Source organism: Diachasma alloeum, unplaced genomic scaffold (genome assembly GCF_001412515.2).
Source record: "Diachasma alloeum isolate Michigan unplaced genomic scaffold, Dall2.0 Dall_scaffold_01062, whole genome shotgun sequence".
NCBI lineage: Eukaryota > Metazoa > Arthropoda > Insecta > Hymenoptera > Braconidae > Diachasma > Diachasma alloeum.
This window is the reverse complement of record NW_021681173.1, coordinates 325,850-340,495: the sequence shown is the minus strand read 5'-3', so window position 1 is coordinate 340,495 and position 14,646 is coordinate 325,850. Positions and strand designations below refer to the sequence as shown.

The following is a 14,646-nucleotide window of genomic DNA, read 5'->3' as shown; positions in this document are numbered from 1 at the left end:
CCCCCCCCTCCCCTCCCCCTTGCACAATTTCATTTTAACGCATGTACTATAAGTGACCCACTTTTTCACAAGTCGAAAAATCAGCCGTTGGAACGTGCAAAAGTAACACCAAAATTTTTAAATAGAATTGATGAGCTTATTAATAGAGTGGAAGTTGGGAATACTTTAACACTGGGACAGCATTCTATCGACAAAATTAAAGTTTGAAGATGTGGAGTCCCTTCAATTTGTGACACATTTGAGGGTTTGGATTGAGGCATTTTCTACAGAAATTGAACTTGTAATGAAACACATGAAAATATGAGTACATTATCAGTCGATTCTGATGTAGATTAATCATGCTTCATTTTAATGCATGAAAAATACTGTTAAGTTCGACTAAAGAGAAATGGAACAACTCTATTATATATTGTGCAGTCTAAATTTCACATTGTGCAATTTAGAGTTGTGAATGTTCAATTTCTGGGGTGAAATTCCTTATGTACGATTCGTGCCTGGGGAATTGAGGAAAGATTGCACAAAATTTTGAATTCAATATTTAATATTTACTTTGCAGTTAGCATGTGGGGAGTGCAGTTTTTGTAGACAAGGTCTCAGTGCAAAACATCGAGACTTTGATTTAATGCAGAGGTCGAAACTTGAGACGAAATGAACTATTATAACACTAATTGATGTTAAAAATTGCGATGTCCACAATGCGCAATTGGAATGTTAAATTATAATTGAATAGAATTTAATAGAATAGTGTTTAAATCGTGTAATTAGAATGGGGGTTAAAATTTATGTGGATAAGCTCTCAATGCTAAGCATTTTGTCGAGGGAACCTTGTCTCGCTGTTAAAGTATGCCAAAAATTTCTGAGATTATTTACTCTCCTCTGCTTGGTGAGGAATTTTGACGAATTTATGGGACGATTTTGCAGATATGATAAACGTGAGGAGGCACAAGAGGCGATTAATCATCTCCATGGGACGATACCTGAGGGGGGCTCTGAGCCACTCAGTGTCAAAATTGCTGAGGAACATGGGAAACAGAAGGCTGCTTACTATGCTGGCTGGCAGGCTGGCTACAATCAGAGTCGCGGTGAGTATTTTCAGTGATTTTTGCACATTCACTTTCGAATTCTCATCTTTGAACGAATTTTCTTATTTCCACGCTTTTTTTAATCGAACATTGGGTGTTGGAATAATTTGTTGAAGATGCAGTGACACGTTTAGAGATGTGATAAACGCTCGTTTTATCGGAGTTTATGATTTGTCGGTACTCATTTCGACGTTTTCACACTGTGAATTTTTTTAACGATTATTGGTGAGTGCTGGCAGCGGCTAGTCGTGAAGCTTTGAGAATTTGTTGGGAATTTGAACATGACGATTCGTTGACTATCATCACATTTTGGTATTGTGAGGTGGTGGAAGGGGATGGATGTCAGTTTTCGTTGATTTTTTGCCTCAGGTTTTTTTCATATTCCAAAGGTTTCAACGATTTCCTTCATACATTTATAATGACGGAATTGAAAAAAAATTAGACATGTTTTGTTGCCATTTTATAACAATTTTTCGCGTGCTATCTAAGAATATTCGAGGGTTCTCTCACTTCTTGGAAAAATTTAAAAGTCAAAGTTTTTTAGATACTCACCTACTTTGCAGATAATTTATCAACAATTAATTTTCGTAATAAATTTATCAATATTCAAAATTTCGTTCTTTTTTATTTACCGAAAAGGAATTCCTGAAAAACGCGGTTTTTGCTAAATGTAATAATGGCGCTGATTATCAGACAATTTAAGAATATTAAACTTCTCCAGCCATTTTTAAAAAACATTGAATAAACATTTAAAAAAACGATTGAGTAAAAAATCAAAATTAAAAAACCTGAATATTTTTAAGGTTTTTTCCACAAATAACAATGACTTTCAGAAAGCAATTATCCAACAAAATATTGCCCCAGATATTTCCAAAATAACTGATCTGTCATCACCTGGAATTGACTAATTCCCTCAGCCACCTCACAAGAGACTTTATTTTTACAAGCAACACCTCGTTAAGCATCCGGGAAAACTCGCTAATGAACTTAAACCTATTTCGCCAGATAAGAAGTTTTGGGCACCACGTCGGTACGTGCACAAGCCGCTATAAAAAAATCGTCGAAATAACGATTTGTCGATAAATAATCGGTGATAACGGTTTTCACTCGTGCCACATCAGCAACAAACCGGGACCAAGTATTCTTCAATATTACTTTTACAACTTTAATTTGTTCACCTTCCTTTTACACACAATTATCTTTATTTACATTAAATCGCGGGTCACAGCAGAGAGTAAATAACAATTTATATTGCCCGCAATCGAGACTGTGTTATGTGAAAAGAGAGATTTATCATCATGAGGATATTTTATTTATTTGTAAGAACAATCAACGAAGCGTTTAGATGAAATGGTTGATCAAAGTGACTTTTTTTTTGTGTTCGTGTTTTTTCTTTTATATGGAAAAAAAAAGTATAAAGTATGGAAAAGTAATGGGAACCAATCGACTCTCATCAGCGCACGATGACAGGATTATCTAATGGACAATGGAGAATCGTCCGCCCTTCTGTTTCACACGATGACAGCAATTCAATCATTTTTTTTCCATTAGAAACTAACAATCTTTGTTTCAAGAACGATTTTTTCATTATCAGTATTATTTTCTGTCATTTGTGACTGGGCGAGGAGAACACATCATTTGAGATGAAAAGTCATGACAGAGCGTTTATTCGTCGACATTCATAATCCCGCGTTTAGGAAGAATTGTTTATTTATTATTACGATTGATATGTGATATATAAAGTTTATTGAGACTTTCGTTTGATCTCCGACTAGCAAGTACATGTTTTTTGTATTGCTTTTTTGTACATCGTTCGAAATATTGTTTCGTCAAATACAGAATATATTTTTTTTCGTTTTTCTGTGAAATGAGATATGTAAATTCTTCAGGCTATTATCGCATATCCTGATCACTTTAATCCCGAACTTCCGTCCTGGTGTTTTTTTTTTCGTCGTCCTCATGGAATTTATCAAGAGCCTTTTCGTTTGTTTTCCATGTTTAGAGCGTTATTGTCAGGTCATACGTCATTATACTTGAGGAGTTAATACGAGAAAATACTTGTGAATAAAAAGAAACGAATAGAATATGTGCTTGTGTGTAGTGAAAAGGCTGATAGTTTACAACGTGCATAAGAATATCAATTTCCATTGCATACGAAGTTGGCATTGCATTATACATCAAATCGAGGCTTTTCTCATCACGTGCATGAGTATGAATTCAAAATTTCATCGTGAGAGTTAAATCGCAGGGCTGAATCTAGGGTGAAGTGGTAAAACGTGAAATGTCAATTTTTCTTCTCGTAAAAGTGAGATTATCTCCGTAACGAGTGGTCGCAGGGAAAAATGTTGTAAAATCTTTTTTATGGGGAATTTTATGCGCTACAAAAAAGGCTCTTACTCATTTTACTCCAGAACCAGTCGTTATCGAGATAATCACAAAGTTACAAAAGATGGAAAATTTGACTCGGCGGGGAAATCGTGTGAAACGAACTTCTATTCAATCGCCAGTAGTTCGAGATCGATTGAGTGAAAATGGGCGATTTTTCTTTCATTTTGAAGCTGGAAAAAATATCTTCAAAATGAGAGGTGACTCGCCCAAATCGCACCGTTGCGTCCTGAGATATTGACGATTTAAGACAGGTCATTGCGACGTCTCGCCCTGTCACGGTTTATCACTTTGCTAATGGTATTGTGGGATTGGATAATCACCAGTATATTTTAATCTTCTATTTCTAATTTCATTGCTTACCATTCGGCCAAGGAGATTGTCCGTACGCAACGAGGAAAAAATACCAACAATATCAGAATTACAGTAATTGAAATAATAAATTTGGATTGATTTCCCCTTGAGTCGAGATCTAAATTCAAATTTAGTTGTTGAATCAACGAATATGTTCAATGACACAATATGCCGAATCGAGAATAGAACAGTTTACTCTTGGATTTTGCCTGGAGTATCTCTTGTGCACATTTATCCTAATGTTTATTTGAATTTTATTTCCCCTTTGATAATAATACGAGACACGCAAGTCTTTGAACGTTAACGTGCACACCAAATGAAGTTATCAACGCGATATGAATAATTGTGGGATGATAATTGATGTGAGAGTGATGAAAAAAACGAAGGAGCGATGGATTTGGAACAGGGTAAGCAATTTGAAATTACGAATTGAGTAAATGATGGAATAAACATATGTAACAGCGAGAGCCGCCAATCAAACGATGAAAATAAACTTTCACGTCATTAAATTGTTTACAATTAGATTAAATACGAGTAAGAAATTAGAAAGCAATTTTGTCCGTCTGACATTTTTATCTTGAATATAATGTAGACGTAAGGATTTTAGAAGTTTTTCGTCTTTTGACAGAGTTTAGAGATTTAACAAAACGAGATTAAAAGCAAAGCTTGCGGCAATATCGATGGATTACTGAAACATATACAGAGAATTAATGACTAAGCTGATGTTTCTATTCATCTTTAGATGGGCTTTTAATAAATGTATACATTAATATTGATCAGTGGGAATCAGGCTCAACAGTAGCAATGAAATCAAAACAACAATTACTGAATTAATCTCTGATAAATTATTCGATGCATTCGGATGAAGCGGCGGAAAATGTTGCCACTAATTCACTGAAGCAAATAAACAGTTTCTTGTCACTGACTTCTCTTTGTTGTACATATAACTAGATCACGTCGAGGATAAAAGTATAAGAACGAAATTAGTCAAATGTAAGGCTCGAAGGAAACGGATGTGGCGAAGCCTGGAAGGCAGGGGGTCGTTCCGAAATTAGTGGTACAAGATTTATTCTGGAACGAACACAGAAGTCTAGTAGTGCTAACGATGGCTGTGATAAAGAGATAAGGGAAAATATTGGGATTTAATGGGGCTAGATTAACTGAAATTGCTTGAACGAGGAGAAACAACTGGTGAATCCCCAAGTTTTCTCAGTGTCATGTTTACAATTAGGATAAATAATGCTTTAAAGTTCTCTGTCGACTAATCAATCACGAAATTTAAATGCATATATATAATGTATATAATGTACTGTACGACGAGGATTAAATCCGTAGACTTACACAATTCGTCGTTGTGAAATGTTACATTAATTGATGTTTTTGATGATGAAGTGGGGTGACATTGTTTGTACATTTATATTTAATTGTTGCATTGTTGAATCGAAATTTATTGATTGTGAAATTTTGTGCTGGCGATTTCTATCGTGACAATCATTTCACAAAATCGTGGCTCAGTTATTCGCTTCATTCGTTTACTGTATTGATGCTTCAACTGATTATGGCAATATAAATTATTATTTACGTTCAGTTATTTAACGTGGAAAATCGCCAGGACAGACGGCGTTCAATTACTTTGGATCGAAGATGAATAAAACATTTCTTGTATCTCAAATTGTTATGGAAAATCGCCTACGAATCTATATATCGCGTGACACGTGTTAGCGTGTAACGTTTCAATTACAAATCTCTTAACTTCGATAGAATAAACTGAGTGCTGGGATAGTTGTCATTCGCAACTGATGAAAAAAACAAGTGGAAAATATGATAAAATTGGAAAATACTGCTGTTACCTATTCGTCATTATTTCCCGTCATAAACAATCCCTCCATTAATCACTTCACTTGACAATCTACGAGTTTATGTCGAGGTAAAGTTCTGGACAGGAGGTAATGTGGTTCGATACGATCTTACAAAAAAGTAATATATATTCCAGTTATAAAGCATCAGAACAAATATTATTTCATTGAAAAAAAATATTTCCAAGTTATGTTCATTTTTATTTCCGCTCGCTGTTTAATTTTTTGTAAATTCGCAACTGATGATTGCAATTCTTCATTGGAGTTCGTTTTGAGGGCCCTTGGGAGTAAAATAAAAGTACAAGAGGGGATGAAAGGCTGGGAGTTTGAATGATTTGTTCATTTTTCAGGAGTTGGATGAAATGAGTTGAAAATTCTTTGAAGAGGATAAATCATTTTAAGAGGTGTTTGAAAATGCGAGGTGGGCGACAGTTTCAGCGCCGCCATTTTCAAAGTCCTTTGCAAGATGGCGGCGCTCACGCTGTCGCCCACCTCGTATCTTCAAACATTTCTAAAAATTATGTATTTTCTTTAAATCATCCTCATGACCCTTTATTCGATTTCTATAAAATGAACAAATTTTTGAAGCCATTTTTCAAATTGTTCCATCTCCTTTTGGCTGAAAATTCATAATCGAATGTTAGTGACATGCGGGGAAACCTTCGTGCCGTAAATTCTCATCAAAACGGGGATGAAGAATGTAAGAGAGCCTCAAAAAATTGTTCATTTTTTATGAATTCGATGAAACGAGTTTAAACTTATTCGAAGAGATTAAATCATTTTAAGAGATGTTCGCACATACGAGATGGTTGACAGCTTGAGCGCCGCCATCTTGCAAAGGGCTTCAAGATGGCGGCGCATCCACCTCGCATCTTTAACCACTTTTAAAAATTATTTAACCCCTTCAAACTACGCTCAACTTACTTCGTCCGGCTCGAACAAAATGAACCAATTTTCCCATCCATTTCTCTGATTCTTCCATCCCCTTTTGGCTGATAATTCATAACCCAACATTTCACTAACTCTCATTTGCATTCTCCTCGACTCCCGAGGCCTCTCGAAATTATTATTTCGCTTGAAACTGCTCTTAGATGAATCAAACCAAGAATAATTGTACGAGTCGTGGGGGTGGCGAGGTTTTACCAATTGTAATGAGGCATTGGCTTGCAGGTCCTGGTACCCGTGGTCGTGGCAGTTCAGTAGCATCAGCCACTGGTGCTAATCCAACAAATCGTACTGCTGGTTTTGCTCGGGGTGGTCATCACACTGGCAATTATATCGGTAATGGTGCTGGGGGTGGTGGTCCTGGTGCTATGAGAATGGAAAAAATACATCCACATCGCTTCAATCCCATTGGCATGGGAGGTGGCTATGTGCAATCACACTTCTGGTGACCGATCAATAATGTGCAATCGATTATTAATGTGAATCAATAGTTACAATGGGGAAACTATCGAATCGGTAGAACATCCTTCACGGCTTCTCTCCTGCCAGTAGAAAAAAAAAAGAAAAAACTTATGACGAAGTTAATGTCGAGCTGGAAGAACCCTACCTTCCTTTCATGAATTTTTTGGTTCAATCTTTTCATTGAGATAACTCCGTCCGAGAGAATACGAATTAGTGGGGGAAATTATTGACTTTGTAACGAGCAGACGATCAATTCTTTTGTGAATGTGGGGGAGAAAAATTTGTGCTTCGGATTTTTTTTCTTTTTTTTTTTTTGGAGCGGCAAATCAAGTGATTGATTGGGCCGTGGACAATTGCGATAATTAATATTCATGATTTTAGTTGTGATTTGGCACTGTACCACAGGTGAAGCGGGCGAAGACCATTTGACGAGTGAGTTTTGTGTTTTAGAAGAGGATGGATATGCTACTGGGAGATAGGCCCTCGGCTCAGGGGGCGATTCTTCATTTGTTGTACAATTCATTTTATACATTATCACATTTGGTTGCTCCTTGGGGGTTGACGACACCAAGTGCACTGAGTCATTTATCTTTGCGTTCCCTCATTTTTTTTTAAAGAACATAGATGTTATTTTAAGTGAATGGACTTTTTTTTTCTTCATTGGATCTCGATGTTTGCATTGGCGAGCTGAGGTGATACATTGCGATTATGAGGGGTGATAAATTTTGTTAGCAAATTAATTATCTGCAATGTGTATATTATTTATTAAAGTGAATTATGAATAGAAGATTTTGTTTTTTTTGAGCAGCACTTCTGGGGCGAGTTGAAGGATGGAGTCAGGGCATTCGATTTACGTGCACCCTTCGAATCCTAATTAATAAATCGTCCTAAGAGTTAATAATTTAGTAGTGAAGCGGTAAAACCAGTTATGTCGACTTTGGTTGAGTTTTCGAGGAATATCTACGAATTTGAGGGAGATGGCGGAATTTTCGTAATGACCTTTTTTGTAGCTCTCAATCCGCTCGACAAAAAAGGTAATAACGAAAATTTCGCCATCTGCCTTTGATTTCGAGTTATTCATTGAAAACGGATCAATTGTCAAAATCGGTTTGAACTGCATTAAAAATCTTCGAAGAATTCAAAATCTAAAATTAATGAGCAATATTTCTAATGTTTAGAAGAGGAAAATTGATCATTCAAGACCGAAACTTGAGATTGTGTTGATTTTCTATTCAGCAATGGCACAAACTTTAAAATTCCATCTCGATTTTTACAAATTAACATCCGAAATAGATTTATTATTCAAGTTTATATGAATGGCGATACTCAGCAGAAATTATTATTTATCAACAGTCCAGTGTTATTAACAATAATTAATTTATAAATGACAAATGAGACAGTCTCATGGGAAAAATGCTGATTTTTTATTATTTTTTAAGATTGAAAAAAGAATTAAAATGTCGAAAAATCAGAAGAGATAAAAAATAATCAATACAATCAATCAACGATCAATAATCACTGTTTTTTTAGCATTTCCAATTTATTTTTATTCAACACCATGTCCATGCAACTTCAAACGGTGTAATCGTTTCTTCACCTCGTTACATCGGCTCTTTGAGTATTACTCGCTCGTGTGAATTACCGAGACCGTGGAATTTTCGTCTGTTGACGTTTTACGGATATTTATAAGTAACATTCGGTTATTAATAGGCGGAAATTCTCGTTACATGAGTTGAGAATAGGTCTGGAGAATTCTGAGGCTGTTCTACTTGAATAATCGAGGCAGATTTTTTTCTTCCCTAGAAAATACAATTTATTCATGAAAAAGTACAGGAGAGAATTATTTTTTATTCACAGAGAAATGAGATTGAATTTTTTTCCAGTTCACTTGACACATTTTTCAATTAAATTCACAAATGACGAGTTTGGGAAAATAGCGGTTTGGTCGGGTGAGTGGGGTTGTTTGAGGAGCCGACCACGTTGTTGCCCTTCAAAAGGCAGCTAGCGTTTTAATTAATCAGCAAAGTGCCCCATGATGAGCTGCAACGTAATCGGCAGTGTTTTCCCTATCACTGGGAGGCACCGGGGAGTCCTCGATGTTCACACTGCGACCGGTTATTTGTGACTGAAGGGACTAAAGGGAAAACTACATTATTTATACGATAAATGTTGACGGATGCTGCGGCTGAGATTAACAAACGGAAACAGGAAGGGGCGGTCACCTGACCGAGATATCGACCGGCTGTATCGATAATCTTTTACTCGTAGAGGGAAGGAAAGCACTTGGTGTTATAAATAGTTATTCCGAAAATTTGGAATTGAGGAAAGATTATTTTAATGTTGATCGAGTTTTAGTCAATTGTTTGTTTTGTATCTCGATGAATATTTAGTTGTAGCGGAAGTAATTCGTGGGGAGACGATGTTTAGAGGCATTTTGTTGGGATTTATTCACGTTTATTTGGAAATGATTTCTTTTTAATAACAAAAATTACACTTTTGGTTTTTCTATCATTTTTTTCAGTGGGGAATTTTTTTGGGAGTGAACTATTTCAGGAGAAACTGCACTTTTTGGTGAGAGGAAAATGCAGGGAATAATTTACAATTAGATAAATTCATTTATTAGAGGAATTTCCGCAGAAAATCCTCTAATAAATTAATTAATTAGTGGATGAATTAGTTAATTCTCCTTTTGGTTTTTCAATTATTTTAATTGGGGCATTTTTTCAATAGGAAATGTTCCGATATTTTTCTTCGTAATTAATTTTTTAAATGATAAATTGAAAAAACTGCAATTCGAGAGTTTAGAAAAATAAAAAATGAAAATTTAGAATTTCTTTCTATGAAAATCTAGAATTTTTTGAATATTCATTCAAAAAAAAAACTTGCGGTATTTTTTACAAAATTTTCCAAACAAAACTTTAGTATTTCCGGGTATTATTTTGAAATTGTAAAAAATAATAGTTAAACATGTAAAAATCCTTGAATATCCGTAAATGAATGTTCTCCCTTGACAAAAAACAGACTCGACCTCGGATGACTCAGAAGACGATTAAAAGACGGAAAAAATTTCCTGAAATGCATATATGGAAACGAAGTAACACATGTGGCACTCGAGCCCCTGCATTCTTTCGACTAAAAAGAGAATTGGTATGGCCAGTGCTCGGGACTCTTGACACACTTGGATGGAAAGTCCTCACCTTCGTTAGCACCTTGGGGATGGCTTGGATCGCCTCGTGACCGTACTCTCAAACAAGTCAGACTTGCGCCAAGAAAATAGTTTTTTGAAAATGATCAAAAAAGGATTTTTTTTTGTGCCAAACATGCGGAGAGTGCGCCGGAATGAAAAATTTTTGTCGCAAAAATAGATTTAGTAGTTCAAAAAAAATTGCATTCTCTGTACACGCAAGAAATGTCATTTCTAGCACTACTCCTTCGTTATTCGATACTCCCATACGTATTTTGCTCCCGAAAAATCTTTGTTTCATGCGGAACAAGGGATAGTAGTTTGTCGTTTCGGCTGTCTAATAATCACAGGCAACAAATGAACCCTTAAATGAAACAATAATAATGATATGATAGCAATCTTGTAACTTAGGGATAAAATACTTGTTGATAAATTTTCCTCTGTATGAGATATTTTCATCCTGAAAAGGCACCGTCTGGTGTGAATTATCCGCCTCTTGAGCCAAATATTTCGTTGCTGTCGAAAGCGGAGCAATTATTCACGTTTGAGACTTTCAAATTCGAACCAAACAAATTCTTTTTTGGCAATTTTCAACTAGCGATTTTGCTGGCCCAAACAAGACTTGTTTGACAACGTGTTTGTTTTTTTCTCAGTGCACACCACATGCGCTCTCTCCTTCCTCCGACTCTCTCGCCTTTTTCCGCCCTGGCTTTTCCTTTTATACCTGAACGACTTCTGGGGCTCGACAAATTACATTACCAACATCTGGGGGGAAACCACTTGGGATTAACTGCACACGAAATGCGCATCTGTCCCTTCTTAAGGGGCAACTGCATCGGGAAACTAACTAAGTGATTGTTGTTTAGGTTTAGGGGGCTTGGGGTTTTAAATTCGTGGGTAATTTTAGAATAGATCGATGGGGTTTTCGGGTTCACAGGGGATGGGAGCATCGGAGACGCTCAATGTGAACTTTTCGAGTCATTTAAAGTAACTCTACCCTTACAGTAAATTCAAAGATTATTGAAAACTACAAAAAATTGTAGAAAACTCGATTAGATTCGGAATTCTAATTTTTTTTCTCAATTTAATTATCGTTTTGGTTTTCCAAAGAAGAAATGTTTAAAAATCAGGATTTGACCTAGTGATGTGAAAATCAACATTTTCATTCTAATCAAAGATTAAAATCTGAATTTTTTTTCATCAGATGTGAAAAAATCAAGAATTTTTTTGACACCTCATAAAAAATAATCCACCGTTTTGCAAACAAGTTTTATTATTTATTTATAAGAGGGAAATGTTTGAAAAAATATCAATATTTTGGGGAATTTAATTTAGATAATACTGACTGGGTATGAGTTTTTTCAAATCTTTTCTACGCAATTTAGTTGAAAAATTTAAAAACTGAAAATATCCAAAAGTACAGCGTAGCCCGACCGAAGGGTAGAGCTACTTTAATTGGGGGAGAATTGAATTTTCAGAGACCAAACATTTTATGCGGAAGAATTATTTGAATACTATTCTCCATACAATTTTTTTATTAAAATATTTCCTACAGAAATTCCCCGACGTTAATGTTCAACTCCAAATAGAGTGAACTACAATACAAATTGAATCTTCAGTGACTTAATATTTAAGACGGAAGAATTAATTGAGCTTTATTCTCCTTACACTGACAAAAATACAGGTTTTTAAGAAATACGTCTTTACTTGAATCGAGAAACTTCTGGTTTAAAAATTTTTAAGAGTAAAATGTCTTGCACTAAGAAAATAAAAACGTTCGTCAAGTAATTTTGTGCTAGTCTTAAAGACGAGGATAATTTCTTGACGACAAAAAAGCGATTTTTCAAACCAAGTAAAATTGCATTAATTTATTTAATAGTTTTTTAGCTTCAATTTTGAAATATTTTAACACGAAAACACTATAATTGATTTAAGAACTCGTTTTCTTCAAGAAAATGAAGAAATTGTCCTCATCTTTCGGACAAGTATTAAATTTCCTGGCGTAAATTTTTTTTTATCAAGATATCTTCTATAGAAATTCCAACATGGATTAATTATTAAATATAAAATGAATTAATCAAAATTTTTTTTTATTCATTAAAATTTATTAAAATTCATTATTAAATAATTAAATTGACTAATTATTATGTCAGCATTAATGTTCAACTCCGAATATGCTAAACCTACAATATAAATTCCTCCCACTAATGACAATAAACTCTCCAACTTTCTAAATCACATCAGTAATCTCACCCGCTCCATAAAAAATCTTGAAATTCGACGTAAAATTGATCAATACTCACATCGGCGAATAATTCCACAAAAAATCGAAAACATCAATCAGCCTCAAAGTCCAATGACGAAATCCCTTCGAATACTTTCAAACTTGCGACACGAAAGCGCAATCCTCCGCAACTGTTTAGCTACAGCCTTTCCTCCAGCGCTTCATTGTTAATCACAAATAAAATTCCTACAACAAATTCTATTCCCCAAACCTCCAACTATGCCCTCCCATTTTTTCCGTATTTATCTTCAATTAAAAAACGCGATTGAAAAACTTTTCAAAACAACTGCGATACAAAAATGGAATAACGAAGGTTTGAAAAAGCGAAAAATCCACGAACTCAGAATAGACCAGCGTGAAAAGCCGTTGAGATTGATCTGCGTGGCCGTCGATTTTAAATCACACAAAAACATTCGACGAGATGAATACGGATGTGGGACGCGGCGTCGAGATATTGTGTACAACCGCTTACGCACTCGTTTCAATTCCCCTCGCCCCCCTTGTGAAATCAAACCCCAGATACGGAGGGGCCCGCGGCGTTTCTGTTAGCGCGAAACCATGTGCAGTGCACGATCACACACTTATTTTCAATACCCGAGGGAAGAAAACAAAAAATTGGAAAAATAGAAATTTCAGAGGAAATCCTTGCGAATCCCAAGGCCATTTACCACAGATTCACTCGTTCTCAAACGAATAGAACCATTAAAATTATCCATGAATTTATGAGAACTAACAAGATTAAAATTTAAAACACGCAACGATTATTGTATCCAAAGGAAGAGAACAAGCTAAGTTAAGGGTGCCAAGTGAATTTGAAAAAAAATTCAAAAAAATTTTTTCTTTCCCTCCATCATTGGAGAAATATGTATTCATCCATCCGACGAAATTTCAAACCCGCAACCGGAACTAGATATCGAGAAAATAAATGCGGAAAATCCTCGATTTCGCGTAACGAACCTCGAGACAGCATGGGATCAAATGGGCACGGCGGGTTGAAATATCTCTCTTATTCACCCCGGTACCCCATTGTTTTTTGTCGCCATCACATTGAACACATCATTCCCCATATCTTCAAATTTTTTCAAATTTTTCTTGAGTTCCTAGGGGGTTGAAACGTTCAATTTAATCAAAACTCCATAAGAGGCCGTGTATAAGACTGATTTTGTTTATTTAATTTCTCGATATCCATAAGTTCTAAAATTTTAAAATTGTCACCGATGTTCACCATCTGTCTAATACTATTAATTAAAAAAATTATAACTTTGTTGGTGAATGTCAATTTTCAAGGTCATCGCCAAATTCACTTGACACCCTTAAATAGAAATGTAATATTCACTCAAACGATTGTAAACGATTGCCAGGTTTTTCTGCGAATTTTTCCCGTACGCGCGACTCTCTGAATAAACCACAATTCTTCATATTTTCATGTGGACTGGAGCCACCTTCACTTCGGAAATTAATTCACCGAGGTAAAGCGAATTCGTCCGGAAATTCCATTGAATTTTCCACTAGTTTTTGGTCGACTCCATTCAAAAAATTCCGCGGCTCATTAACGCGTGTTCAGAAATATTCAGTGGAAAGTATTCTATAAAAAAAATCAACAGAATTCTATTTTTCTATACAACTTATTCAAATATTTACTGTAGAAATTCATCGGCTCAAATTTTCCAATTTTTTTTGTTTAATTTTTTACATAAAAAGACCAGAATAAACGAGTCGAAAAAACTACAATGTCTCAGCAGAATAAATTGTACCCAACGATGAAATTCTACTAATCTTCCGTTTCCTATAAAACAATTTCCATTGGACATTTTCTACGGAAAAATTCGCAGTGGAGCCGCGGAATTCTTCAATAAACTCATCCGAACAATCGAATTTTCAATAGAAGTTCAATAGAATTTTCTACCCCATCAAAATTAAAACATAAAACAAAAAAAACATAAAACAAAAAACCAGCACAAGTCAATTAATCGAAGCACCCCATCACTTCTTTAACAATTTTTCTCTCCCCGTTGCACCACGAGAAAATATCAATGACCGAATTATACTTGATGAACGTGGAAACGAGTTTATCGCGGCGGGTGGTTGGCGGGA

At 35.3% G+C, this 14,646-nt stretch overlaps 1 protein-coding gene across 8 annotated transcripts in view; it reads left to right on the top strand.

The window, feature by feature from the left end:
- The window catches only part of LOC107045734 (sex-lethal homolog), a 12,515-nt gene extending 4,644 nt beyond the window's left edge, over positions 1-7,871 (top strand). For 6 of the 8 annotated variants that reach the window (XM_029126646.1, XM_029126648.1, XM_015268078.1 and 3 more), the window contains exons 5-6: positions 922-1,082; positions 6,848-7,871. In XM_029126646.1, the coding sequence (XP_028982479.1) occupies positions 922-1,082; positions 6,848-7,071 (385 nt within the window). In that variant the 3' untranslated portion in view covers positions 7,072-7,871. The other 2 variants (XM_015268079.1, XM_015268080.1) reach the window with 2 other exon arrangements.
- Positions 7,872-14,646: the final 6,775 nt, after the last annotated feature.